The 26,318-nt window shown below is 35.8% G+C and overlaps 1 protein-coding gene across 1 annotated transcript; it reads right to left on the reverse strand.

Annotated features, from left to right (window-relative positions):
* Positions 1-611: 611 nt before the first annotated feature.
* On the reverse strand, positions 612-26,075 carry ubash3ba (ubiquitin associated and SH3 domain containing Ba). The gene is made up of 14 exons (XM_084413284.1): positions 25,514-26,075; positions 8,203-8,256; positions 7,557-7,743; positions 6,581-6,779; positions 6,193-6,362; positions 5,611-5,819; positions 4,920-5,070; positions 3,789-3,906; positions 3,432-3,554; positions 3,196-3,288; positions 2,907-3,051; positions 2,667-2,773; positions 2,436-2,545; positions 612-1,798 (listed from the first exon to the last, which is right to left on the reverse strand). Exons 1-14 carry the CDS (start codon positions 25,639-25,641, stop codon positions 1,661-1,663), a joined length of 1,932 nt encoding a protein of 643 aa, XP_084269410.1. The 5' UTR covers positions 25,642-26,075; the 3' UTR covers positions 612-1,660.
* Between the last annotated feature and the right edge of the window lie 243 nt (positions 26,076-26,318).

Consider the following 26,318-nt stretch of genomic DNA (forward strand, 5'->3'; position numbering starts at 1 on the left):
AGACATTTTGGGTGAACTATCCCTTTAATAGTTCCGACATTCGTCCTCTGACAGGACTCATTTAGGCAAGAGATCAACTCTTAAACTAATAATAATAATAATAATAATATAAAATTAAATAAAAAAAAAAGTAACATCATAAACCTGTCAAAAACATATGGCAGATCTAACATCGTTCGCACACCCTTGGCATGTTTGGTCGAGCCTAACGTCTACATTTATCTTTAAGTAAATGCATTAGATCAGCACATATTGAAAACCATGCCAAAAATTCCATAAAGCTCTTTTGCCTGTGCAGTTCGCCGCACACCTCATTGTGCATTCTCCTTATCATCATTAAATGTCAAACCATGGGTGGGCTAAAATAGTTATGAAGTTCAGGGAACACAGATGGCATATTACAGTAACCGTAACAGATATGCTTATGTAAGTGCTTGGAGTGGAGAAAAACACTGCATTATATAGTGATTTATATCGTAATTTGCTATGGCTTGATTTCTCTATATTCCAATAACAGGAAATAACAAACAAAAAAACCTGAAGCACCAACATTTTATCTTTACAACTATCTTATGAATATATAAATAAATGCAATTATAATTGTTCCATCTAAAGGTGAAACACATCAAATGGATTTTACTATGTTTACTTAGTATATACAGACACGCTATGCATTAATGTACAATTCTTTACATTGTTGAAGCATTCTTTCCTGTTTGGTTTGATTTTTCAAGTGCTCAGAAAGTAAAGCTTGCCTTACAACAATGCGTTCCTTAACAGCTGCACATAACATTATTGAAGCTGCTGCTTAAGAAGTTGTAACCATCTGTGGCATTGTCTTCAAATGTTTGATGATGCCTTAGTAGGTTTATCATCTTCCGTTTTGCTAAATCGACCGTACATGCGAAAAGTGCGACAGTACACCTTTAAACACTGTCTCCAAATAAGCCCTAACTAACAGTCCTCCCAATGTGTCCTATAGTTGCAAAGTGTTTAACAGTAGCAGCATGACCTCAAGGCACAGGACGAATGTGCGGTCCACCAAATCCATTTCTAAACTACTTTAAAGCTGCTTCTCAGTCTATCTGATTGCCAGATTATATTCTTGTGCTTTCAGGAGCTTGGTGAGTGGGCTTGTAGAAGGTGTAATTGGGAAATCTTGATGCAAGAGGTTGTGCATGTCTACTTGATTCACAGTGTACTAGGGCGAAATCTCGTTCCCCTACAGAGTCTAGTAAAATGGAGTTTACAAAGGGTGCGGAGACCCGACCCAAGTCCAGCAGCATCCATTTTGGAAGTGTTGGATGTTGACTCTTCAGCTTCGCACACTATTTCCTCCTCACTGAGGCAGGAAACCTGAGTTTATCATGTCTTTGAAGCTCTCAGATTTTTAGTTACTTCTGGGCTACAGTTGGAAGCAGGAGTTCTGCTGCAGCTTGAAGGGTGTTTGAGCACATGAAAATCTATCGCAAATATTACTGCTTTTATGCTGTATATATTAAGACAGAGTCAATGAGGTGTACTGTAGCAGTGCAAGAACGTGGCTATGGAAGCATGAGCCTTTTATAGAGCTATAAAGCAGGTCTGTGATGATGTGACTTTAAGCTACGTCTTCGTTGCCTTTGGAGGAAGAGCATTGAAGGTAAAGTTGCAGCGCCTCTCAGTCCTGCAGCAGCGTTTCTCTCCAGTTAAAGCTGTGATTGGGTCCATGGGTGAGCGGCAGGATGGGCGGGTCCACAAGCTGCCAAACGCCTGTCTCACCCATCTCTTCACAAGAACAAAAGCCTAAGTAAGGTATCTGTGAGAGAGAAATGGAAAGGGGGAGAAAATCTACATTGTTTATCATATATATATAATATCTATATAAATACGTAAACTGATGGGGTTGGGAGATTTTTAATGTTTTTGAATGACTTTCTTATGCTCACCAATGCAGCATTTATTTAGTCAAAAATACAGGAAAACAGTATACTGTAAAATAGTATTATAATTTATATTAACTATTTTAATATATGCATTCCTTAGTGTCACGTGAATCATTCCAAGATGCTCTTTTGGACAAGAAACATTTCTTATTATCAATGCTGAAAATGGTTGTGCTGCTTAAGATTTTTGATGGATAATGGACTTTGCTGAATAAAAGTATTAATTTCTTGCAAAAAAATTTATAATATCAGAGACCTCAAACTTTTAAACAGTTATGTATAAATCTAAATATTTTTACATTTCCTATATTAAAGATCATCTGTAATTTACATAATATATATATATATATATATATATATATTTATATATATATATATATATATATATATATATATATATATATATATTTTTTTTTTAACTAGTCAATATTCACATCTGTAATGTATTTGTACAAAAAAAAGGGAGAAACAGAATATATATAAAAAAAAAAAATGCATAAGAGATCTGACCTTTCTGACCACTTGCACAAAGTCTTTAGAGTTCTGTGGGGTCAGACCCTGTATCTGCCTCGTACAAGCCTCAAGAGAGGAAGCATGGGCCACAATCAGCACTGTATTTCCTGTTGGACACCAGTACAACATGGTAAATATAAAACTTCTTGAAGCATAAGACATTTAGATCAGTAGAGATTCAAACAAACAAAATATATATTAGCAAAAGTAGCCGCACTCATGACCTACCCAGATTATTGCACTCTGACAGAATTTCACGAGTCACTTGGAAGCTGCGACTGATGTAAGTTTCATAGGACTCGGACACGGCCAGTTTACCGATGGGTATATGAGGTCTGCAGGGGAACAAGGCAACTTAATAATTCCATCCACTACAGGAAGTTATTTATGAAATCAAATGGAGCCAATAAAACGATAAATAATGCTATCAAAAAGCAACATTCAAATCAAAAAGTGTAGCAAAAATACCTGTACGTTGTATCCACACTAAGGTTAGCAGCTGCCAGGTCTGCAGGAGGGATCCAGGCGGGTAATGAGGTTCCCGACACCCATTTAGTCCACTCAAACAAGCCCGGCTCAACTCTGATCTTAGTCTTGCCATCCTTTTGAAGACCTGAGACATACAGTCCATAACAGCGAATGAGGCACATGGGAAGAAGTGCTTTATGGATGTAAATGGGCATGGCTAAAAAAAAGTAGAAACCAATTCATGAAGAAACAAAAGAAAGATGAAAGAGCGACGTAGGTGCTATTTTACCTCTGAGGATATTATGAGCTGTTTGCACACAGCGCAGAGATGGAGAACAGTATACAAAGTCTAGCACTGAATTACTTTCTAGAAGAGCCTCCCCTGTGAAACAAATCACACATGAACTCATGCTAGTGCAGGTAGTGGGGCAGAAATGGCACCTTTAATGCCATTATAATATAAAATAGAAAGGAATTCATGTGATCTTGCTCTTAATGTGTATTTAACAATGATGAGGGACTGACCAACTAGCCGAGCCTGCGTTGATCCGAACACAGTGATAGGGCAGTCCTTATCATAGTCCCTGTACCCCCCACTCCTCGCTGGGAGACTCGGCGGCATATTGAGGTTTGACCGCACATACCGACCTGCTCAATATACACAAACATAGACAAATGAGTACACATCCAGAAATTAAACATCAACATTTTGGCCAATAAATTTCCTTCTGGATATAGTATGTATTTGTCGATTTATAGCTGATGAAATATTTTAGAGCTTAATATAACTGTTACATTTTAAAACTCGCTGAAATATAACCAGCTTTTTCCTGCTTGTGGGAACAACTGCAAAGAACTGTTTTGGAAAATTGAAAATCAGACCTTTGGCATCAAAGCACTGAGTGATCCAGTGTTTCCCAAACACTACGTCCATTCTCTCACCATGGCGACACACAAACAACGTTCTCTTAGGCAACCGAGACTGATTGGGTCGTAGGACCTAAAACAAATCATTTTGAATAAAACATTATACATGAAAAAGCACATTAACACAAGATCTTAAAGTCAGGCATGTGATCAGGCATTGCTAAAGACAAAAAAAGAAGGAAAACGCCCCTGGGAATTATTATTAATAAAAAAAATATTTGATCAAATTCATATAGATATATCTTATATTGCAATAATACATTCTATTGTACTGTAAAATAAAAAATATGAGTATTTAATCATGATAAAAATATTATATATTGTAATACAATATGTTGTTATTATTCTTATTAATAACAATGAAAATAATTATTATTATCATTTTTATTTAGTTTTTATTTTAATTTACAGAACAACAGTAAAATTACAATACAAACATTTATGGTTGTCTTAATTTCTTTGCTTTCAAATGTTAAACCGTTGAGCTTTTATTTTGCCAGAAATCCACAGGGAGACCTTTTCGCTTCTCTTTGTTGACAACATCAGATAAACGATTCTCATGACATTTGGGAAGTTGGTTGGCTCATGTTGCTTTGAACCCTGGCTAACATGCTACGGGTGCCCCGCAGATGGCACCGTGAGCTTGTGCAACGCTGTCAGAATGTGCATGAAGTCAATTTATTTGAAAACGTAACATTTTGCGGTTAATTTAACAACTGTTTAAAGGAGTGATGACACGAGAAACCAAATTTGCCTCGGTCATTTGGCATATAAGAGGTCTTTGTACCATTAAAACTTTCTGCAAGCTTCCTCCCTTTTATAAAAGCAGCATTTGTTTAATCAATCTCCAAATACGGCTCGTCGTGGATCTTATGGGGCAAGGTGACATCACCTAGATCCAATCGTTTGCATATGACCGCCTCCAGCGCCATTTCCCAATTTCAATCATCATACAGTAAAAAGCACCACCCCCACCCCCCATTTTTTCTCAGATTTACGCAACTCACTTGGGTCATACTTTTCAGGGTGGAAAATACAGAAATCTGTACAAATATGGAAAAATCACATCCCTGATAAGTGTTTTACCTGCATAGGCTGACATATGACGCTAAGACCGGAGGCATCCAATGGCATGGGGTCGTCAAGGAGACGATCATCCAAGTGTGGGTCAAAAAAAATCCCACCCATTGCACCTCTGATATTGGTTGGGAGGGTTCCATTAAGGAAAGAGAAAGACCTGAAAAAAGGAGATAATGAGATGGAGGTAAAGAGATGCAGATTCTTTTAGATATAGCATACTGTCATCATTAGAGCTCAACATTAAACTACTCTAAACTTTTTATTTTTTTGAAAAAGTCTCTTATGCTCAGCAAGGCTGCATTCATATTGTGAAATAGTATTACAATTTAAAATAACTGCTTTCTATTTTAATATATATAAAAATGTAATTTATTCCTGTGATGACAAAAAGCTGCATTTTAGGGAGCCATTAATTCAGTCTTCAGCATCAAATCATTCTAATGTCTTGCTCAAAAACATTTCTCGTAATTATCATCATCAATTTTTGTGGAAACTGTGAATTATTATGTTTCAGGATTCTCAGATGAATAGAAAGTTCAAAAGAACAGCATTTATTTGAAATAGACATCTTTTGTCACATTTTAAATGTCTTTACTGTCACATCATTGCTGAACTAAAGTATTCACTTCTTTCATAATTTTCAAACTTTTGACCGGTAGTCTGCAATCAGCTTTAGTTACTTCATGATCCATCTTACCCATGAAAGACCCAAGTGTCACACTCGTCTGCCCTACTGACGTAATTTTCTGGCAGTAGCCCAGATAACCCTGTGCTCATCGAGGTCCCGTAGACCCAGCCCTCACTGGCAGTGGTCTGTTCTATAGACGACATGAAGATGAAGTCACTGGGCACCAGCTCCAGTTCATCATCATTCTGAGGCACGTAAGGGTACATCACTCGCAGGGTCTTAAAACAAAGAAACAGAAAGTTACAAATCCACCAAAGTCAGTATATGATAACATAATTATTAATTAGTAATCTTTCAACATTATAATTAAATATATCAGTGTTCAAAGTATTAACCTATATAGATACCAATTACATTGTACTATAAAATGTATCCATCTAACTTAATTATAGTTTCAAAATTATTAATATAGTTATACAGATACATATGAATGTAGTGATAATGGTATGTTTTATTTTCTATAGATGACTTTCTGTAGCAAATATTTGGCATCAACAATGGTAAATAATGGTCAACATTCTTAAAACAAAACATTATATTCTTTGGGATGTATTTAGCAAAAGAAACAATCAATGACAATCAATAGACTACCTCATGATTGGCAAATCGGATGTCTCTTGAAAAGAGGACAGCTTGCCAATCACAGCACAGGGTTATGTCTACACCTTTGGCAAGTTTTTCTAACGATGCATGATGATTGGTTTGGAAGTGGTAGGCCAGAGTTACGTGAAGCTGCTTCTTATGGGTCTCCACATGAACATCTGGAGAGAGAGAATGCACATTATTTTACATTGCAACCCCATTGGCAATGCAAATATCAGGGGGGGGTTTTCATGCCAGAAAAGAACACAAAAATTGTAATTGAACTGAATAAGGAAGAAAGGGAGCAACAAAGAAAGAAAATCAAGATTATTGCTCCACAGTGTCATCATCGGTAGCAATAACAAATGAACAAATTTAAACACACACACACACAGACCTGCTTTGGATGCTGCCTCAGTGGCAAAGTCTGCAGCAAAGCTCTTGATCACCTCGGCCACCTTCTCTTCCACAAAGAGGCCAATGAAGTTTGAGGAGGAGTAAAACTCCAGGGGGAGCGGGGAAGGGAAACGACCTTTCCACTGACCTACCACAGCCTGTAGAGCTTCACAGAGGGCATCTACCTTACCGTCTGCACACTACAGTGACAAAGAGAGAGACACTACAGTTCTACAATGATGTTGTCAACAACACCGAACATACGCTACCTTTCAAAAGTTTAGGGTAAGTTTTTGGTTTGGAAAATAATTAATACTTTTATTCAGCAAGGACACATTAAGTTGATCAAAAGTAGTTAAAAACAGTAAAGACTTTTACATTTATAAAAAAAAAAAAAAATCTATTTAATATAAAGGCTGTTCTTTTGAAATTTCTATTTAAATCAGCATTTTTTAATGATTTCTGAAGGATGATGTCACACTGAAGAATGGAGTGATGGCTGCTGACATTTTCAAATATATTAAGATAAAAAACAGTTATTTATATTGTAATAATATTTTGCAATATTACTCTTTTTCTGTATTTTTGATCAAATAAATGCAGCCTCGATGAGCATATAAGACAAAAAAAAAAAAAAAAAAAACATGGTGGGGAAGATTATCAATAAACGATGACTTGAATTTGGGTCTGTCACACAAACCTGTTGTATCACTTCAAAGTGTAGACTGAATATTGGACCACTTTAAATGGTACTTTTTATAATAATTTTCTTTTCTTTTTTTTCACAAAATATCTTGAAATATATATAAAAAAAAAAAACTCTCTGTTATGTAATTTTAAAACATGTAAATGACATTCTTTTATAGTTTCTAAGTTTGATGTGACAAAAAAGAAAACCACTGCTAAACATGCATTTAAAAAGAGGTATTAAGTAAAAGACTCAGATATGGTTGGAAATGTTGATGAAGTGCTCTGACCATGAAGAACTGACAGAGGGTTATGTGAGGGAAGATGTTGTGGGCTTTGTTCTTTCCACATATGATGCGACTCTGCTGCCAGAAGTTGGAGAGCTGGTTGAGGAGGGGACCGCTGGGTTTCAGGTACAGCACATACTCCCTGGGTAAAGGATCGTCCAGGAACGGGTCATCCACATGGGAAAACAACCTGTAGAATACAGACATTCATGCCATGTTGGATATACTTTGCAAAGACATTATGAATAAGTGAGCAGTAATTTCACTTTTTGGTTGAGATGGAAAGTAAGGACATGACTAGCTTAATTTCATTTTTAAAGTGAGAACATATCAACAGTAAAATATTTCTGACTCCCTGCCAGCAGAGGGCAGCAGTGAACCATTATAGTGCATTGAAGTGCACATGAAGCTGGGTTCATGAGTACATGTGAACATCTGATAGTGTAATGTTTCTTTTCAGTGTGTGTGTGTGTGTGTGTGTGTGTGTGTGTGTGTGTGTGTGTGTGTCTGGGTGCATGTTAAAATGCAACATATTATAATTTCAAAGCTCAAAGAGTGCCTGTGGATCAGCACGGTTCAACTGACATGAACGACTGTCAAATCCGACATGGGTCACGGACGTTGCATGTGTGTGGGTGTGAACACTCACCAATCACAGGCTGCTTGTACATTTCTGCCCCCAGTCGAAACCAGAGCTTTTAGCCTGTAACAGAAAGGACAGAGAGAGAGAGAGAGAGAGAGAGAGAGAGAGAGAGAGAGAGAGCTCAATTGCTGTACTGGTCACAAAATCAATGGCCTTCTTTCCGGAGGATGTTTATCAGTACATTAGCGCTGAGGAGTTTTCTCAGATATCTAAATTTGATATTACGGAGATCTTCCTCTATTGTTCCTATCTATGTATCTGAAACATATATCACACATTAAATCAAACGCAGTCTAAACAAACTCCATAATAATTCTCTAGTCTAGACCACCCCCTGTCCCCCAGAACAACATTGGGAAAGATGGATAATCATTTGTTTACTGGCACTTATGAAAATCAAGGAGGTTTACTTATCCGGATTAGTTTAAAGAGGGACATGTGAGTCAAAGCCACCTCAAACACATTCATTAAAAAAAAAAAAAAAAAAAAAAAAAACTCAAACACATTCATTGAGGCACAAAAGTCTACTCACAAAATGTACGATTCTGCACTATTTCTAGGTCACCAATAAAACAAGCAAATGTGTTGCATTTATCATGTGACTATCTTTATGCAAAATGTCCAATATGAGCACTGTGGTCTCAGACTTTTTAGACCCCACCCCACTACATACACTTTGCTCTTACTGGTATACAGTACATAAAAAATAAGGCCATACCACTCAGCCCCACACACTATAATATATAAAAAGATTTATAAAACAATATTTAATATGCAGTTCCATAGATTAGTTCATTCTGATTGGTGATTTTTTTGTTGTTGCATAAAGACCACAAAACTGTACCGGATGTACTAATGTTTCTTGTGGTCTCTTTCTTCTCACAGAAGTAATTTACTTTTTTTCCTTTCTTATTCATTTATTTATTTAATAATTAGTCAGAGTGTTTCTTACCGACACCAACGAATGGTATATATTCTTAAAAAAAGTTATGAGTAAAGAGCAACCCCCTGAATTTATCAATGCATTGAAAATCTCACAAATGCTCATTAAGTCTGACTCATTTAGCTAGCATCTTGCTTTATAAAGATCATAGTGGAAAATGATATCACGTGGTCTGTGGTTTGAAGAACTGTGATTAAAAAGAAAATGTGTGCTATCTCTCTCAGTTCATAAAACACTCGCCATAGCCTCCTCTTCTCTCTAGTTCTTTTTTATTCTCGCTTTTTATCATACAGAACTAAAAGGTGTAATTAAAAGCAATCTGACACCTATGGTACAATAATTTAGGGTCACAGACCCACACGTTCACAGTTAGTGGAAGTACATTATACTTGGTAGGGATAATTGCACATAATCTTCTCATGTGTAGGATGATATTATTTCCTCTGCTCGCATCTATACTGTAAAACGACATATAATCCAATCTAAGGTCACGCTAAACTCACTATGTCATTTCCTCATGTGTCAGCTGACATCTCAAAGGCTTTTTTCCTGAGCCGATTAAATTATGTTCTAAATTTAATTAGTGTCTTTTTATAAAAGCTCTAAAAATCACACACTCTGACTAACTCTCCGGGGAAATGGGGTGTTGTGCACCGTGGATAGGTTTGAAACCTCACAGTAAAACTGAAAATGCTGCTTCAGGTTTGAAGAAAGCTGAAAAAAAACACACCAAAATGACTACAAGAGAACATAAATGGACGTTCTGCTGGTCAACAACGAGCGATCAGTGAAAATACGAGTACTCTGAGATACATTTAATCTCCTCCTACCATAAACACTTAATTTCCACCAACTCAGAGAGGATGGATCACAAAACGTTGTTCAGTGACAGATTAATGAAACAATACGAATGAACCACAGCAACATTTCACTACAAGTGTGCGTGCTTCCCTTACACCTCGCGAGAAAACACAAGAACAGAGTCACACGTCAGAGGCGAGGGAAATTATGCAGATTATGCACATTTTTCAAAGTACAGGAAGCCTCTGGTAATCGGCGCTCCACGATGCATATCTGACAATTTATCAGTGCATTATAAGCAAACAAAATTAATATTTATGTTCATTGCAGATGCACCAAGCCAAGGTGATTTATAATACATCCTCTCCTATCTGCAAAAAAAGTAAGAATAGTTATATTGTGATAAAATTTTACAATTTAAAATAACTTTATATTTCAATATATTTTAAAATATAATTTATTCCTGTGATGAATTTTCAGCAGCCATTACTTCAGTGTCACGTGATACTTCAGAAATCATTCTAATATGCTGATTTGCTGCTCGAGAAACATTTCTCATTATTATCATCAGTGTTAAAAACTTTTATGAAAGCTTTATTTGATTAATAGTAGTAAGAATTTTTTTTTTTTTTTTTGAAATAGAAAACTTTTTTAATAATATAACTGCCATTACTTTCACATTTAAACATGTTTTACACACACACACTTGTTTAATTACTTGTTGATTTGTTTTGTTTATTTTTTGTATTTATTTATTTGTCTGTTATATTTGAAGATTACTGTAAAAGTCAATAGTGTGTGCATTTTTGTGTGGTAATCCAGTTCGCAGCCTATGCATAGCGCTCAATTACTCTATATTTAGTTGAATTCCTAGAGAAAATGGTCATCGTGCCAACTAACCCTCAGGGCCCAAAGCCACAATGCATGCTGGGATGGGGAAGCCCATGATGCACAGCCATATGTCTACAAATGCATAAACATGTAAGATGTATGCATTTATACACTCACAAGCTAAACACGTATGAAGAAATGCAAGCATGTACTGTATGTAGTGCAAAACTATGTTCAAAGTGTGCATAAAACACACACACACACACACACAAACGACACAATCACCATATGGCATGGTTAATGACACTGAAACATGGTGAGACACATATTCAGATTTCATACATGCATGATCAAGTTCAGCTGCCTGTGCAGTCTCGCATACACAAATTTTGTGGTGCGCTATTCTGCCATGAATGAAAATAAAACAAAGATTATTCCTTAAAACACAAAAGGTCTGTTGTACAAAATATGAGTACAAAGGTTGGTGTCAACATACAAGGTGTTGATTGTAGCAGCAAAATCCCCATCCAACTGCAAAAGCACCACAAGTAAACTATCAACCATCTGGTTTGTTATGAAGTTAATATGTATAAAAGTTTTTGTAGAGGAAACATATTCCTAAACCGCTCAAGGTTGGCCCTGCATTAATCAAAGAGATTTACACAGGTTATTAAGAAGCATTTGAAGAAACTCCACGGTAGCACATTCAAGACTTCATCACACCCCAACCTAACACTCCACCCACATGCTCAAACTTTCATCACATATACATCCACAAATACACACAAAAACAAGCGATGCCACACACATGTACCAGCTCCTATGCAGACCATATGCTAAACAGCACAGATATATTTATTCTACCTAAATGCACATTTGAAATCAGAACTGAAAATCATTGTGCATCCGGGATCACTCACACTCACACGATTATTCATCAGCCTATATGTGTGTGTGTGTGTGTGTGTGTGTATTGTGTTACAGGCCATCTCCTCCTCCCTTCCCCTCTGGTCAGTGCTCCAAGCAGGAACTCAATGATTTATTTATAACCTGTATTTCCTGTGCAGCATTTAAGAGGGATGAAGAGGCAGGTCCAGGGAGTACATTTGACTGGGTGTGCTTTTGTGTGTGGGTGACTATTCATGTACAAAAAAACCCCCAAAACACAATTTTCTTTTTTTTTCTTTTTTTTTTCCTGCCTGTTATTAATCAGCCCTTGTAACATTTTCTTGAGAGGTGGAGTACAAATGTGTAACATATGCATAGAGAATAGTGTCTAAGCCATCATTCTCGCTGCTTTGGCCGAATCTCCAAACTCTATGGGGAAATAGTCACTTCCTGTTTACAGAGGTTAGCAAGTTAGCATGTATTCCCCATTCAGTACAACACAGCGCAACACCCACCCACACATTCACACACACAAACGCACATATAGCGATATAAAAGGGTGTCCTAAAAGGGTGTCCTCGGTGCAGATATAGCTCATGAAGACTCAATGATATTACTAATGAGGGGATTTCATCAGGCAATGAAGCCCGATTCAGTTCCTGCACACTTTTCTCCCACAGTTTTATTACACAAACCAGTTTTATGTGTTGTTGAGGAACAATCCACATGTAAACAATGCACTGTAAATAAAGTCAGAAGTAGAGAAAACTCAAACACTAGGATATGTTTGAGTATGCTATGGGGAAAAAATGTGGTATCAACTTGATTAAAGTTTGCATTTTAAATTAAGCTGAGTATTAACATTGCATAATAGTGATAAATAAGTTAACTTTCCTAGCTTGTCTAACTTGTTTCAGAGTTACTTCTATACACCAAAATATATACTCACTGAAATGAAAGAAACTTCACAGAAGAAAGCACGAATCGCGTGTGACTTGAAACACAACTTTTACAATAAGATATAAATCAAAAACGCTATGTAAAACTAAAACATCAATGCTTTGATCAATATCTGTGGTCAAACTGAGCATGCTCAGAAGCCTCATACTAAATGGCCTAAAAACTGACTTTATTTCATTTCAAGTAATGTCAACATTTTCTACATTCGGCGGTCCAAAGAGTTTGTCAGACAAAGCAGAAGTTTCATTTTTTAAATATGTTTTTGGAGAACAAAAACCTTTTTCAATTGCAAATTTTCCACTGAGGAAAAACTTGCACACATCACACATACATCACTGAGGGTCAGTTATCATTTCGATTTAAACCATGTATTGGAGTTCATAATAACCTGCTAAGTGGCGAGCAACTCCACTTGCTAAAACCTATTTTGGTGCTTAAACGGTTTTATTTTGGATCTTACCATCACACCATCTATCATTCTCTTCCATTCTTTTTATTGCTCCTCCATCCCATACGGAGAAAATGAGAGGAAAGAATAACAAATACAGTGTGTGATGTCTCTGATTGTTCTGCTCTTTCTCTCAGTGCACATATCCTCATGCACAATTGTTATCCTCTGACAATAAGCCCTTCTCCCTCTGTAAGTAACAGGACTGGCTGGCTGTGAAGATCTTTTCACGCTCGTCTCGTGTTCTCTACCCGCCTAGTTAACAGCTTATTATGTTAAAACTACAGGGAAGACACTCACAGCTTTTGTGAGCGTGTTCTCGCTTGGTTAGGGTGCATGAGACCGGGCAGATGATGACACTATTTATCTAGATGGAGACGGGAAGGACCAGTAGGGCATTAAAGAGATAAAAAAAAAATAAAAAAAATTTATTCATGGAACAAGCAATATTAAAGAGAGAACTGAAAACAGCTTCTTATATCTGTGAATTGCTGTACAAGCAAGCATATATAATTCATTTAAGCCTATAACACTAGTTGAACTAAACACTCTTTGAGATAAAGATTGTGTCTGCGGTGTTTAGGTGTGACCATGGGTTTGAACATGCGTGCATGACTAAAACATGATTCATTGTGACTGAACAATTAACAACAATTTCTGCCATTTAGAAATGTCACAATAGACGTATGAAGGTCTAGATTCCAAAGGCATAATCTGAATCACACTGCTGCTATATCTTCCATTACTGCTCATCATCCGGAAACTTTGAGCTTGATTCTGTAGCGTCTCATGTTCTCAGGTTCAGTGTTCAGTTCGGTTCAAATATAATCAGGATAAGGGTTTTTTTACCAGAAGAGATGTAATGCTAAATGCAAATAATTTTTGTGTGTTGTGTAAAGGAAGTGTACCAACACACTGGATGTTGACAAATAGATGGCTAAATGGACTGTGGTAACGCAATGGTATTCTATGACGTACAAAGCAAATACTGTGGTACTTTCATTCAATGACATAAAACATATCAAAGTATCATGGTATTCCCATTTGATACCATCACTGACTCTACCATAGAACTTACACAGTACTTTTTTGTAAGGGGTACAATACAAAAACCATGCATTATACTAAAAAAAATGTAAAAAACATTTAAATGCTACAGTGAAAATGTGTTAATTGGTTAACTGTAAGTTACCTTAACATATACAGTGAAAAACTATAAATAGTTTAGCATCGCATTATATGCAATTTTAATGTACGTTTTTTATGAATAAAAGCTATAAATTACCATATACATTACAGGGGAAAAAGTAAAAGGATATTCTCAGAAGTCCCAGGATTATACATATCACATATGATTATATTTCATTAAAATAGTTTTGTTTATTTTTGTTTTCAGTAATGCATGGTGTTTTGTGTTACATTTCCGGATAGTTTGTTAATATTTAATGCATTATTTTATTGTCGTGTGTAACAGTGATGGTGTTTTGTCTTTGTTCTCATGACTCTGTGCACCGTCTATGTAGATTATTGGCCATGATTTATGGACAGACCATTTGTGATGAACATATTCATCATGTGGCTTCCCAATTTACCATCTGAGAACATTTACATTTAGTTGCTTTTATCCAAAGCGACTTACAGAAGAATAACAAAGCATTCATCAAAGAGCCAACAATTGTTGTACAATGGCAGGTTTATTAAACAACTAGATTAGGAATCAAGCAAGAGAAGAGAAGAAACGCTTTTTGTAAATGTGTGTAGGTCGCGAGTGTGTGTGTGTAGTGTGAGGCCGCGAGTGTGTGTGTGTAGTGTGAGGCCAATAAGTGCTTGCGGAAGCGGTGCTTCTTCAGCTGCTTTTAAAAGATGTGATGCTCTCAAGAGAAAGATTCTGAAAAAAGATAACGTCTTGCATTATTTGATTACACTATTAAGGAATTGGTGTATTTAGGATGATGATTGTAAGGCAAAGCAGGGAAACTTGTTGACCATGATCAATTTTGAACGTAAAGCCACGTTGCTGTCTGTAAGTGTGACATATGGTACAGAGAGAAGCACAGAAAGCTTTAAAAGCTACAGTACATTTTGTCCCAAACATTTTAGATTATTCATTATGATTTATTCATTTCTGGTCTATGATTTATTCAGCATTAGTTTATTCATAGCCAGAGGAGACATTAGAAAAGAAACTATTCTTGCATTTCTAAACAAATGCCCTATCACGCCATTAGACGACACCAGTTGACTATCAGCTCCCATAGTTTCCACCAAAATACCAGTTACTCCAAAATATTGGTCACTTAAGAAGTCAAAAAAGAAGATAACCCCTTAACTGTCACCTGCCCGTATACGGGCAAACTAAATTTACTTCACTATATTACTATTAAATCCTAATCTAGTCATGACAAACTATATATCGTTGGAAAGGTCTAAGGCTCCTTAATAGATATTTCAGCACTGTTTTTTGTTACAATTTATGCAGGAACATTAATAGATGAATTTATGACAAGAGCGCACCTCAAAAAAACTACATCATAACAGGAGTTCTGACCTTTGTCACAAAAAGTCGACGCACACACTTTTAATAATTGAAACTTTGGTTTTCATGCTAAAAGTTCATAATAAAACATTTAATCTAGTATTTGTCAATAAAAAAATATAAAATAATATTATCTTCTAAAAAGTATAATATATATATTATCCTCTAAAATATAATATTATCTTTTTTTATCGCCTTTTTTTATTACATTACATATTTTAGTAGTTATCATAAATTAGGTATCATTTGAAAGCTTACGATCTCAGAATTCATCCTGTGAAAAGTGTTTTGAAATTGGACATTGTGTTACCATAGAAACGGTACTCTAAATTATTTTATTAGGCTCCTCCCCTTTTGGGCATCATTATGTTTCATAATTTACTATCAAAATATTTTCTAATCTTGACAAAACACATATTGTCAGAAAGGTCTGAGTCTCAAGGTTCCATATTTTGTGACAGAAGTGATATTTGGACAGAAATTTATTAATTTGTAATGGTAGAATGCATACAGTTAAATTCAATGGAATTCAATGACACCCGGTGGCTATTTTTGGTAATTCGCCTAAACAAAATCTCATGGGAACTTCAATTTTTGTGATATCAACTTCAAATTTGGAACACAACTTGGTTAGATATATGGCTTTGATTTGATAGTAATTTTTTTGTAAAACATATTTTGTAAAATGTACATTTTATATAAAATAAAAATATGAAATAAATTATATTTGATTTAATGTAAATTTAAACTTCCATAACTTTTTCATACTTTAATTTTTTGAAGTGCTTTCACTTCAGCAATAATCTGCTATTTTTCCCCGTTAAAACAAGACCAAACTTAGGTCTATACTCCAAAGCATTCTTGAATTACAACCATTTAAGCTTGAATAGTGCATTTTAATGTCCATTCTCAAAAAGGGGGGTGACAGTTAAAGGGATAAACAACAGAAAGATTGTGAAAGCCTCTCTGTTGGGGCATCCAAAATATATTTTTCAATACCAATCATTTTGGTAACATTTTACAATAAGGTTCCATTTGTTAACATGAACTAACAATGAAAAATAAAGCCTCTATTAATCTCAGTTAACGCAGATTTCAACATTTACTAATACATTATTAAAATTGTATCTGTAGTTATACATGATTTGATGGACCTGATAACATGAACTAACAGTTTTTTTAAATTAACGTTAGCAAAGGTTAATAAATCCTGTAACAAATGTATTACTCACTGTTGATATTATAGTTATTTGGTATTGCAAAGTGTTACCATAATCTCTGTGGTATTTTGATAGAAACTACAGTTAGCATAAATGTAAAGGCCTATTTAACTTCACATTATGGAAATTAATTTGAATTGCAGAATAAATGTGAGGACAGAATATCAAAGCAATACAGAGATGCGTTTGTGTCTGTTTGTTCTCTTTCAGAACGCTCACCTGACTTGACACACAGTTCAGTGTACGGTTGGGCTCATATTTACTGACTACAAAGAAGGCTCATTTATGTATTTGCATGTTTCTGTGAACTCTTGCCATGGTATTTCAGATTATGCACATATGCATGATGTACCTCACTATATCTGAAGTTTTGAGCGTGCATGTGTCTTTCCACCCCCACGTCTCTGTCTCAGCACATATGGGTTCCTTTATGTCCCAGCAGCCAAGGCGCTCTCTAAAGGTCACAAACCACTTCCTGAAACGGGGCACTTCCTCTTAGCGGACAGACTTTGCACTGTGAGTTTACAATGAGTCTGCAAGCGTAGGAGTACTGTTCATAAACATTACATTTTAATTTCAAAAACATATGTGACTTCCTTTAAATTTAAAATAATGAAGTTACTTAAATTCAAATGAATTTTAAAAGCTCCATTACAGTTAAAAGGAGGTCCATTTAACTAAATCAATAACAGAGTTTACTAAGTAAACTTGGTAATCCTAAGAAACCTCTGTGCTCAGGGAAGAGACTTCTGGAGCTGTGATTTTAATGCGTTTTCATGCAAAAACACACAGTAGAAGACAATTTCACCAGGAAAAATATTATTTCTCAGTGGTTGCTCTTTTATAACTCATGAGACTTAATGGAGTTCTGAGTTCTGATTCTTTTAAGCAACAATTTGTCTCAGACGTTTCTCCCAAAAAAAAAATAAAAAAAAATAAGAAGTAAACTTAAAAAACTGAGATATGTACACTACCATTTAATTATTTGGGGTCGATAAGATGTTTTTGAAGGAAATCTCATTTACTCACACCAAGGCTGCATTTATTTAATATTAAAAAAGAAAAAACCTATTATCTACTGTATATATTTATGAATTTTCAGCAGCCATTACTCCAGTCTTCAGTGTCAAATGATTCTTCAGAAATCAATCTAATATGCTGATGTGGTGCTAAAGAAACATTTCTTATTATTATCAGTGTTTGAAATCAATGTGTGTGTGTGTGTGTGTGTGTGTGTTCTAGCTTAGCTGTGATGTTCCTCAATTGTAAGTTGCTTTTGAAACAAGCGAGAAGCGTATATTCAATCGTTAAATGTAAACGCAAGTCTGATAAGCACAATGACTAGATAAGAAGTTTCCATTTGCTCTTCATTTAATCTCACCTCTAGAGAGGAAACACATAAAAGAAAGTGATTTTTCCATTCTATGGTTGAGTGCTAATTTCATTTCATTTAAAAAGTTTGTGCAATTACAAACATCTTCATTCAGTTTTAGAAGACATGGATACTTTGCATCAATGCTGAACAGACTTCAAGGCATTCATTCTATTTTTTTAAAGCTGAAATGAGCTAAACATTACATCATAAAACATTTTATTTATTTTTTTAGATATCCAACTGTCCAATTGTTTGCAATTATTTTGTGGGACAGTAAAGGGTTGACTGGTTTTTGTAGAGCTCAAGGCAAGCCTCTAGATACTGCACTGTCATGGCCTTCCTACTTCCCATATTTCCTCTGAGAGAAGCTCATCATGTGATGACTCCACTCACACAAAGCAGAGGCTTTGTTGTCTTTAAGAGTCTTTGAGTCATAGATTATTACTGAATATCTGAGAATGGCCAAATATTATCATGTACTGTACTATTATAAATGAAGAATAGGCAACTTTGTAGAGTGGCTGAAAAGGTGATATTCATTAGGAGCTCCAACGCAACAGAATGCAAAAATGAGAACATATACAAAATCTACACACCCTACAGGTGATGAACCAGAAAATATGACTCATGTACCAAAATGTGCACACCAACACATAAACAGTTTGACTTTCATCCTTACAAAGCATATGAGTACATGTTTCTCACACACAAACAATCCAAACTCATTAAATGTATCCAACTTTTTCCTGCGTAAACGATGCGCGCCGGGGTAAAAAGAGTGACTGTAAATGTGTAAATGAACATGTAAATGAACGAACGCAGAGTTATGCTGTGCTGTTGTTGGCTGCCACAACAACAGCAATAATGTGAAGAAATTCCTGGAAAGTAAAAGAATGTCCGTATACGGCGTCGCATGCCTAGCATTTTATGCCAAAGACTGTCAAGAGAAAATGAGTATGGCTTGCAGCACTTAAGTTAAAATACTCCCCATAAAAGGTATATGTGCGCTCTTAAATGATTTGAGGACAAACTTCATCCCGATCGGGAGCTGTATATGGACGCCCATTTGTTTTCAGTGTAGCTAACTTTGGGCGGCTTCATGTCGTATACGCACTCATTCAACTTTGACAGGTGAGGCACTGACAAAAGATGGTCATTGCGACACTGTAAAGTGAGCTTTTAAAAACCATTTCTATAGGTTTAACGTAACATTATCAGCTTGTAAAATACGCTAATTTGAAACACTTCATACGTGTTTGGAATAACAAAGGTGAGTAAACAAAGACCTCCCTGAATTTAAAATTTTGGGTGAAATATCCCTTTAAACATGATTTTCTTTATCGTCAGTATCACCAATATTTAATACCACCATTTATGAAAGCCTATGCTGTGTTCTTTGAACTGAGTGTTTCCACCTCAAGACAGACTCACACTCTCCTTTTAAAACTCATTGCATGAGTATTCTCCTCTTGCATTTCTCTAGCGGAAAATGTGTGCAACTCCTGCATCATCGGGCGAAACTGGAAAGAGTCCCTAAGCAGCTGGGACACAGAAACATCAGTGTTTCCACCCAATGTATGAAAGCTTCCCACTCAAACTGACCTTAACACACACACACACACACACACACACACACACACACACACACACACACACACACACACACGGAAACCTCCAAAAAAAGAGCAGAGTTTCAAAACTTGTACACATCTGGTTATAACACAGTTGAGTCAACAGACACTAAAGTGGTTTTGACCACTATAGGCGAGATACAAAACTGGATGCCTTTACACAGAAAAATGTGTCTTTCTGACTTCACAGAATTTAAATTGGGTTTAAGGGGCAAAAAATACAGTGGGCTCCAAATGTTTGAGAAAACTGTACAATGTTTTAACATTTTAACAAAGAAAAGTTATAAATAATATTTAACAGATACACAAATATTAAAGGGATAGTTCACCCAAAAATGAAAATTCTGTTATTTAATTATAAGATATTTTAAAGAATATGCATGGGTAATCAAACAGGTGATGGACTCCATTGACTTACTATACTATGTATGGTTACCACTACTATGGTTACAGACATTCTTCAAAATATCTTATTTTTGTGTTCAGCAGAAGAAAGAAATTCATACAGGTTTGGAACAACTTGAGGGTGAGTAAATGATAACAGAATTGTAATTTTTGGGTGAACTATATCTTTTAGATTCTAATCAATACCTAAGCTGATAATTATTTTATTGTTATGGCCAATAATCTATAAATATTAAGATTCTATACTATTTTGTCAAAATAAAAAATGCTATATTTGTATATGTATATATTAGGGGTGTAACAATATATCGCAATACAAAAATGCAACAATATGTCGTGGATAGTGCCAATTTGGATTGTGTATAATTCATCCAAAATAAAATTTCTGTGTGAGGAAAAAATTCAAGTTCTAAGAGTTTTAGTGTCAGTAATACATTAAACTACTATATATAATGTTGAATACCATTTATAATAATGCAATGGGGGAATATTTATGGGTTCTGATAATGCCAAATGTCTTATGTTAATCTAAAATAATTCTGTATATTCAGCTTCAGAATCATGAATATTTTTTATTCTGGTGTCACCATTGTCCTGTGCATTGGGTTACCAGCACCAATTTCAAGCCTATTCATTTAAACCCATAATGTAATACCAAATTTAGCATTTTAATCTATAGTACATTTTTTGTTAACCTTTTACCATATAATCGAATTGGGACATGAGGGTATCGTTACACCTCTAGTATGAATATATATATATATATATATGTGTGTGTGTGTGTGTGTGTGTGTGTGTGTGTGTGTGTGTGTGTGTGTGTGTGTGTACTTCTCTAACTGCTAAAAAAAGGGTGATAGATAAGATAAGATATCTTATTTTGTTGATGTGGTTTAACATATTGGTGTATAATACACATGACTTCATTTCACAGAAACCTGGTCACTAAGAGACTCTTGCCCAGAACAGATATTGAAACAAACAGCTAGTGCTGGCCAAACAATGCTTAACCAAAGGCTCTTTAAGTAGTAAACTTCAAAAAACATACTTGCAGTATGGCAGATTCATATTATGTAAAATACAAAATAATGTCTAAATCTTTGAAATGATTATAACATGATGGAAAAACAAAAACTAAACTTATTTAGATTAAACAAATTTAACAAATGGAATGTAACAGCCACTGAAAAAAATTAAACAGCTATTTCACTTATCTCCTCACTGAAAACAGAGTCTCCTGCTCTTTCATCTCAATGACAAGTCCAGCTGGGCTACTTGTGTCCAGCAAGACTGATGGATACTCCTGGCATGTGTAGCCATGTTTAGGCTATTAAGTATCAGAACAGGGAAAGTCATGTCAAATATCTGATTTTTCATTATATCCTTTAAAGACCCTTCAGTGCTGAAACTGTTGTAATAGGTTATATATTGAGCCTAACCAAAATAAGCAGTTCCTGTTGACTAATACGTGTCTGAGGTTGGTTCAGAGACAAACTCAGTAACCATTCGATCACTAGCTTAAGTTCATTACCAGTGTTAATACACTAACACTTTACAATAAGGTTTCGTTAGTTAACTACTTTAGTTTACATGAACTAAGAATTAACAAGAACTACAGCATGTATTAATCTTAGTTAATTTTATTTTCAACATTTACTAATACATTATGCAAACACATTGTATTTGTTAACATTAGTTAATGCACTGTGAACTAACATGAACAGCTGGATTTTTATTAACTAGCATTAACAAAGATGAATAAATACTGCAACAGATGTATTGCTCATTGTAGTTAATAGGCTACACTCTATTGTAAAGTGTTACCGTTAATATTAACTGGTATTTCTCGAGTATGTGAGTTTCAATTACATGTGGGTTGACAATTAAGTATGAAAAGTGAGAGGCAGGAAAGAAAACTATAATAAGTCATGAATATCATATTCATAGTTAAATCAAATTTATTTTTATATTACAACCTAATTTTGTCCTATTCTTCAAAGCTAAACCCTCACATGGTATGGCAGCTGATGTATAAAAATGTAAAAAGGACAATTACTGACATAAACATAACATGTAATGTATTAACTTTTTCATTGATGGTGAAATCATTTCCTTATCGCATTAAAATCTTAACAAATTTTTACTGTCAAAAACTGGATCATTAATTTGAATGTCACACCAAATGATTGTATTACCCCAGAGGACATGTCAAAATAAGGCAATTTATTACAAACACGGTATGCAAAAACAATAATTACATTGTGCGGTCAATGCATATGCATATGTAAGGGAGAAGAACGAGTATAAATGCAGTGCTTGATTCAAGTAATATTTGTATATTGTGTTGCAAAATTACAGCTCTGTACACCAACACATAAAAAATAATGTCACAATTATATCTACTCTCCCATACTGGCATAAGCATATGAAAACATCAGTTCAAGCCAAATACGCTACTTTGGCAACGAATGGTTTAAATTGATTTACTTTCTCTTTCTCCACTTGAGGACAGTTATTTCCCATGTATCCAAACACAATCTATGGTGTAATTTATTTTACCAACATAAAAACAAGACTGATCACTATCATTTAATCCATATATGGCACTAATCGCACTAAAGTTATTAAAAGCATGTTATGCCAACCACCCATATGCATACTAACATTGATCTCCAACACTTAAGCAAACTTTTAAATGTTGTCAGAAGCAGACAGACTAACCATAGAAGGTTAGAAATCTAGCATACCACTACTTCCGATGTCAGCAAATGACAAATATTTGGCCAAATGTTTCAAATTCTCTTATCAAGGCCTCAAGGACGATGACCAGCTTAATCCACCGACCGCGTACATTCATGAACAAGATCAGTGTCGTTTTCCACACAGGCACAAAGCCTTGATCTGCATCAAAACCAAGACTGGATCAAATTCATCCACAACATTCAATAAAGACATCTTGCTCCATTCACCTTTGTTTGCTCTCCCTGGATTAAACATGAAAGGAATCATTTGGCATGTATATCCCAATCTAGTCACAAACCGTAATAACACGCAGAGGCAAGGAGGATTCCAAACAGATTATAAAAAAAACTGCAGGATTAAGCCCAAGCGAAAAGTAAAGTAAAGACACGAGTGAGCGACAGAGAGAGAACAGGATTGAGAATGTGTGTGGCTAAAAGAAGCAGAGATTAACTGTAATTTTGATGAATGAGAATCTAGCTCTTCACTGACAGCAACCTAATGCAGCCTTCATGGTTGCTTGGAGATACCTTACTCCAACCGTCCTCCTCAGAGTAGAACAATGATGGAAAGGACAGATGTTCAGATTGGGCAACTTCATCTAAATCTAGAAACTCGCCGCATCAAAAAGCAGTATGGTGCCACATATAGTATGACGTCACTTTTTTTGTAAAGATCTGAATTGAATCTCAATCAGAATTCCTTTTTTGTTTTGTTTTTATTACATTCTTACGCCAATTACTGAAACCCCTGTCTCTGAAAGTGTTTCTTGCATTACTATTCAACGGCACTATGAATCAACATGAACATCACAGCACAACAAGCGAGGTCCAATTTCCGAAAAACATTACTCAATAGGAAACATGTATGTATCAGTCAGAGTGGTTACTGAATTCATTTGATTCATTTACACTTTTTAAAGGTTCATTCAGTAAGCGTTTAGGTGGCTAATTCTTGAGCAATTGCTCAAAGTGATATAAAAGTAAACAACATTTTATTGTTATTATTAGTAATGATAACTCTATGAATTGCATGACAAGGCTGGTCATGTGATGCATGTAAGGGCGGCACATTTGAGCGGGCAACCCGCTCCATGTACAATAAACACATACTATGTACTAGCCAACTGTTTCAAAATCTCTTGTCAAGGCCTTCCATCCACACTGAGACAGCGTTTTTATTAACGAAAACAAAGCTCTCCAAAGTGGATAAATTTGTTCGTTTGTCTGGAAGCTAGTTAATTTGCTTTATAATAAAGTTTTAAATAATTAATATTTTTCTTACACAAACTCATCGTTTTGCTTCAGAAGGCCTTTATTAACCCCCCGGAGCCGCGTGAAGTTAGTTTATGATGGATGAATGCACGTTTTTGAGCTTCAGTCTGTTGGTTGCAATCCACTGCCATTATAAAACTTGTAAGAGCCAAAATATGTTTTAATCCGATTGTATTCGTCTGAGAGAAGAAAGTCATATACACCTACTACTTTAAATGCTAATTTCAACCTTTATTAGTGCTGTCAAATCGATTAATCGCATCTAACATAAAAGTTTTTGTTACACAGACACACACATATACATAATATATAAATAATATATAAATATATATTACTCACATTATGTAAACAAAAACTTTTATGTTAGATGCGATTAATCGTGATTAATCGATTTGACAGCACTAATTATTATCAAAAGTTGTGTTGGCCACATTTAGTGGTTCTGAGCTAACATGAACTGACAATGAACAGCTTTATTTTTAACAAATGAATTGCTCATTTTTAGTTAATTTTAATTAGCTAAATTAATTATTGTTACGTTATTATGAAGGGCTACCAATAAATATGTTAAGTTTTGTTTGTTTAGAAATTGTAGCCTATATAGTAAACAGTTAGTATGTTTTTTTGTTTTTTTTATAAAAGGTTTGTGAAAAGTAATTTAAAGTCTGTGGGGAAAAAAAGAACTGAATTACATTTATTTCGGATTATAACTGTTTTAATAACTGTTCTTTTGGGACAGGAACTGAAGAATCATTCATGGAATCGGAAACTTTAGATTCCTAACATATAGCCTATATTCAAGTATAGGCTATACATGCATGTTCAAGCGCCATGATGCCATGAAAAAAAGAACATTCGTCAGACAGTTATGGATGCGCTGACACAACGCCAATAGGACGGACAGCGGTGATCTGACCTCCCAGCGGTGCCAACCTCACCCGCTCGAGGAACATGTCCCGTCTGGGCAGATGTAGCCCAGACCACGTATGACGAGTTTCAAAGTAAACTGCTTAATGAGGCAACAGGAAAACAACTTTATAACCGATCGAGCCTATTTCCCACTTCGTCATATTAATCAATAACACAACCAGACCGACGCCATTACAAATGCAACTTGCACTACAAATTGTATACATCTGCCATGTTTCTGTATTTCCAAAGGGATTCTGTAGCGCTCTTATTACATCTGTTTGCGTTCTTAACGTTTACAGCTGTGATTGCAGCTGCGTGGTGCTCGAGATCTGGGAGAGATGAAACTCTGGTACTTACGCCCTGGTTTTTGGGAAGCCCATTGACAGCAATACGTCCAGACTATTTCCATGTTTGACAGTTCCTGGCCGGTTCTGCCGCTGCATCCGTGGAGCGACTTTGGCATATAGGTCTTCTTTTGCTGCCATGGTTCAGCTTTCCATTTGGTTTCAGAACAGCGAATTGCTTACTTTTGATGCGTCCAAATGGACGGACACGACACACATTTAAAACATCGAATCAAGCGCTACAGTATCTTCAGTAAAGGCTGGATCAAAAACGCTCCATTATACCCCACAGTCGGGCAGACAGAAGTCTTGGCGGACGCGCTACAATGTTTCTAAACACAAAATGATTTGAGCTTCCTGCTGGAGCGCTCATGTCATTACAGTTTGAGAACGGGGTCACCAGTCGGAAGTCAATCTCATTTGCTCCGTGAATCGACAACCATCGCTGTCGCTGTCTGCCACGGGAAGAAATATAAGTCGACGGAGTCTATCGCGGCTCGACGTAGAGTTAGAAATGTTGTAGAAATGCGCGTCGCGAGCGAAATCTATCAGTACTTGTTACATCGGTTCCTTCTAGACATGACTTATTTATGAATGGGGCTTGACTGAAAGCGGAAGCAGCCTATCAGCAGACGGGGCCAGGCCGGCCCCGCCCCCCTCATCCTTAAAGTCGCAGTTTTCAAAGGTGACGTTGAGCAGATCAGACGCGATCAGCGCAGTTCAGTGAGAAGCATCATCGTCATTGACGTTCTCACATTCAGCCGAACGTTCTTATGTAACTGTGCGCAGGTAGAACGTAGAACGCATCATGTGGAAAA

Source organism: Rutilus rutilus (assembly GCF_951802725.1).
Source record: "Rutilus rutilus genome assembly, chromosome: 7".
Taxonomy (NCBI): domain Eukaryota; kingdom Metazoa; phylum Chordata; class Actinopteri; order Cypriniformes; family Leuciscidae; genus Rutilus; species Rutilus rutilus.

Excerpts from the sequence above, each read along its gene's own strand:
- ubash3ba (XM_084413284.1), bottom strand. The coding sequence starts at position 25,641 with ATGGCAGCAAAAGAAGACCTATATGCCAAAGTCGCTCCACGGATGCAG. Across the intron at positions 3,907-4,919 it reads TCATATGTCAGCCTATGCAG|GTCCTACGACCCAATCAGTC; the intron begins GTAAAACACTTA and ends GATTTGTTTTAG. Across the intron at positions 3,289-3,431 it reads AACGCAGGCTCGGCTAGTTG|GGGAGGCTCTTCTAGAAAGT; the intron begins GTCAGTCCCTCA and ends TTTGTTTCACAG.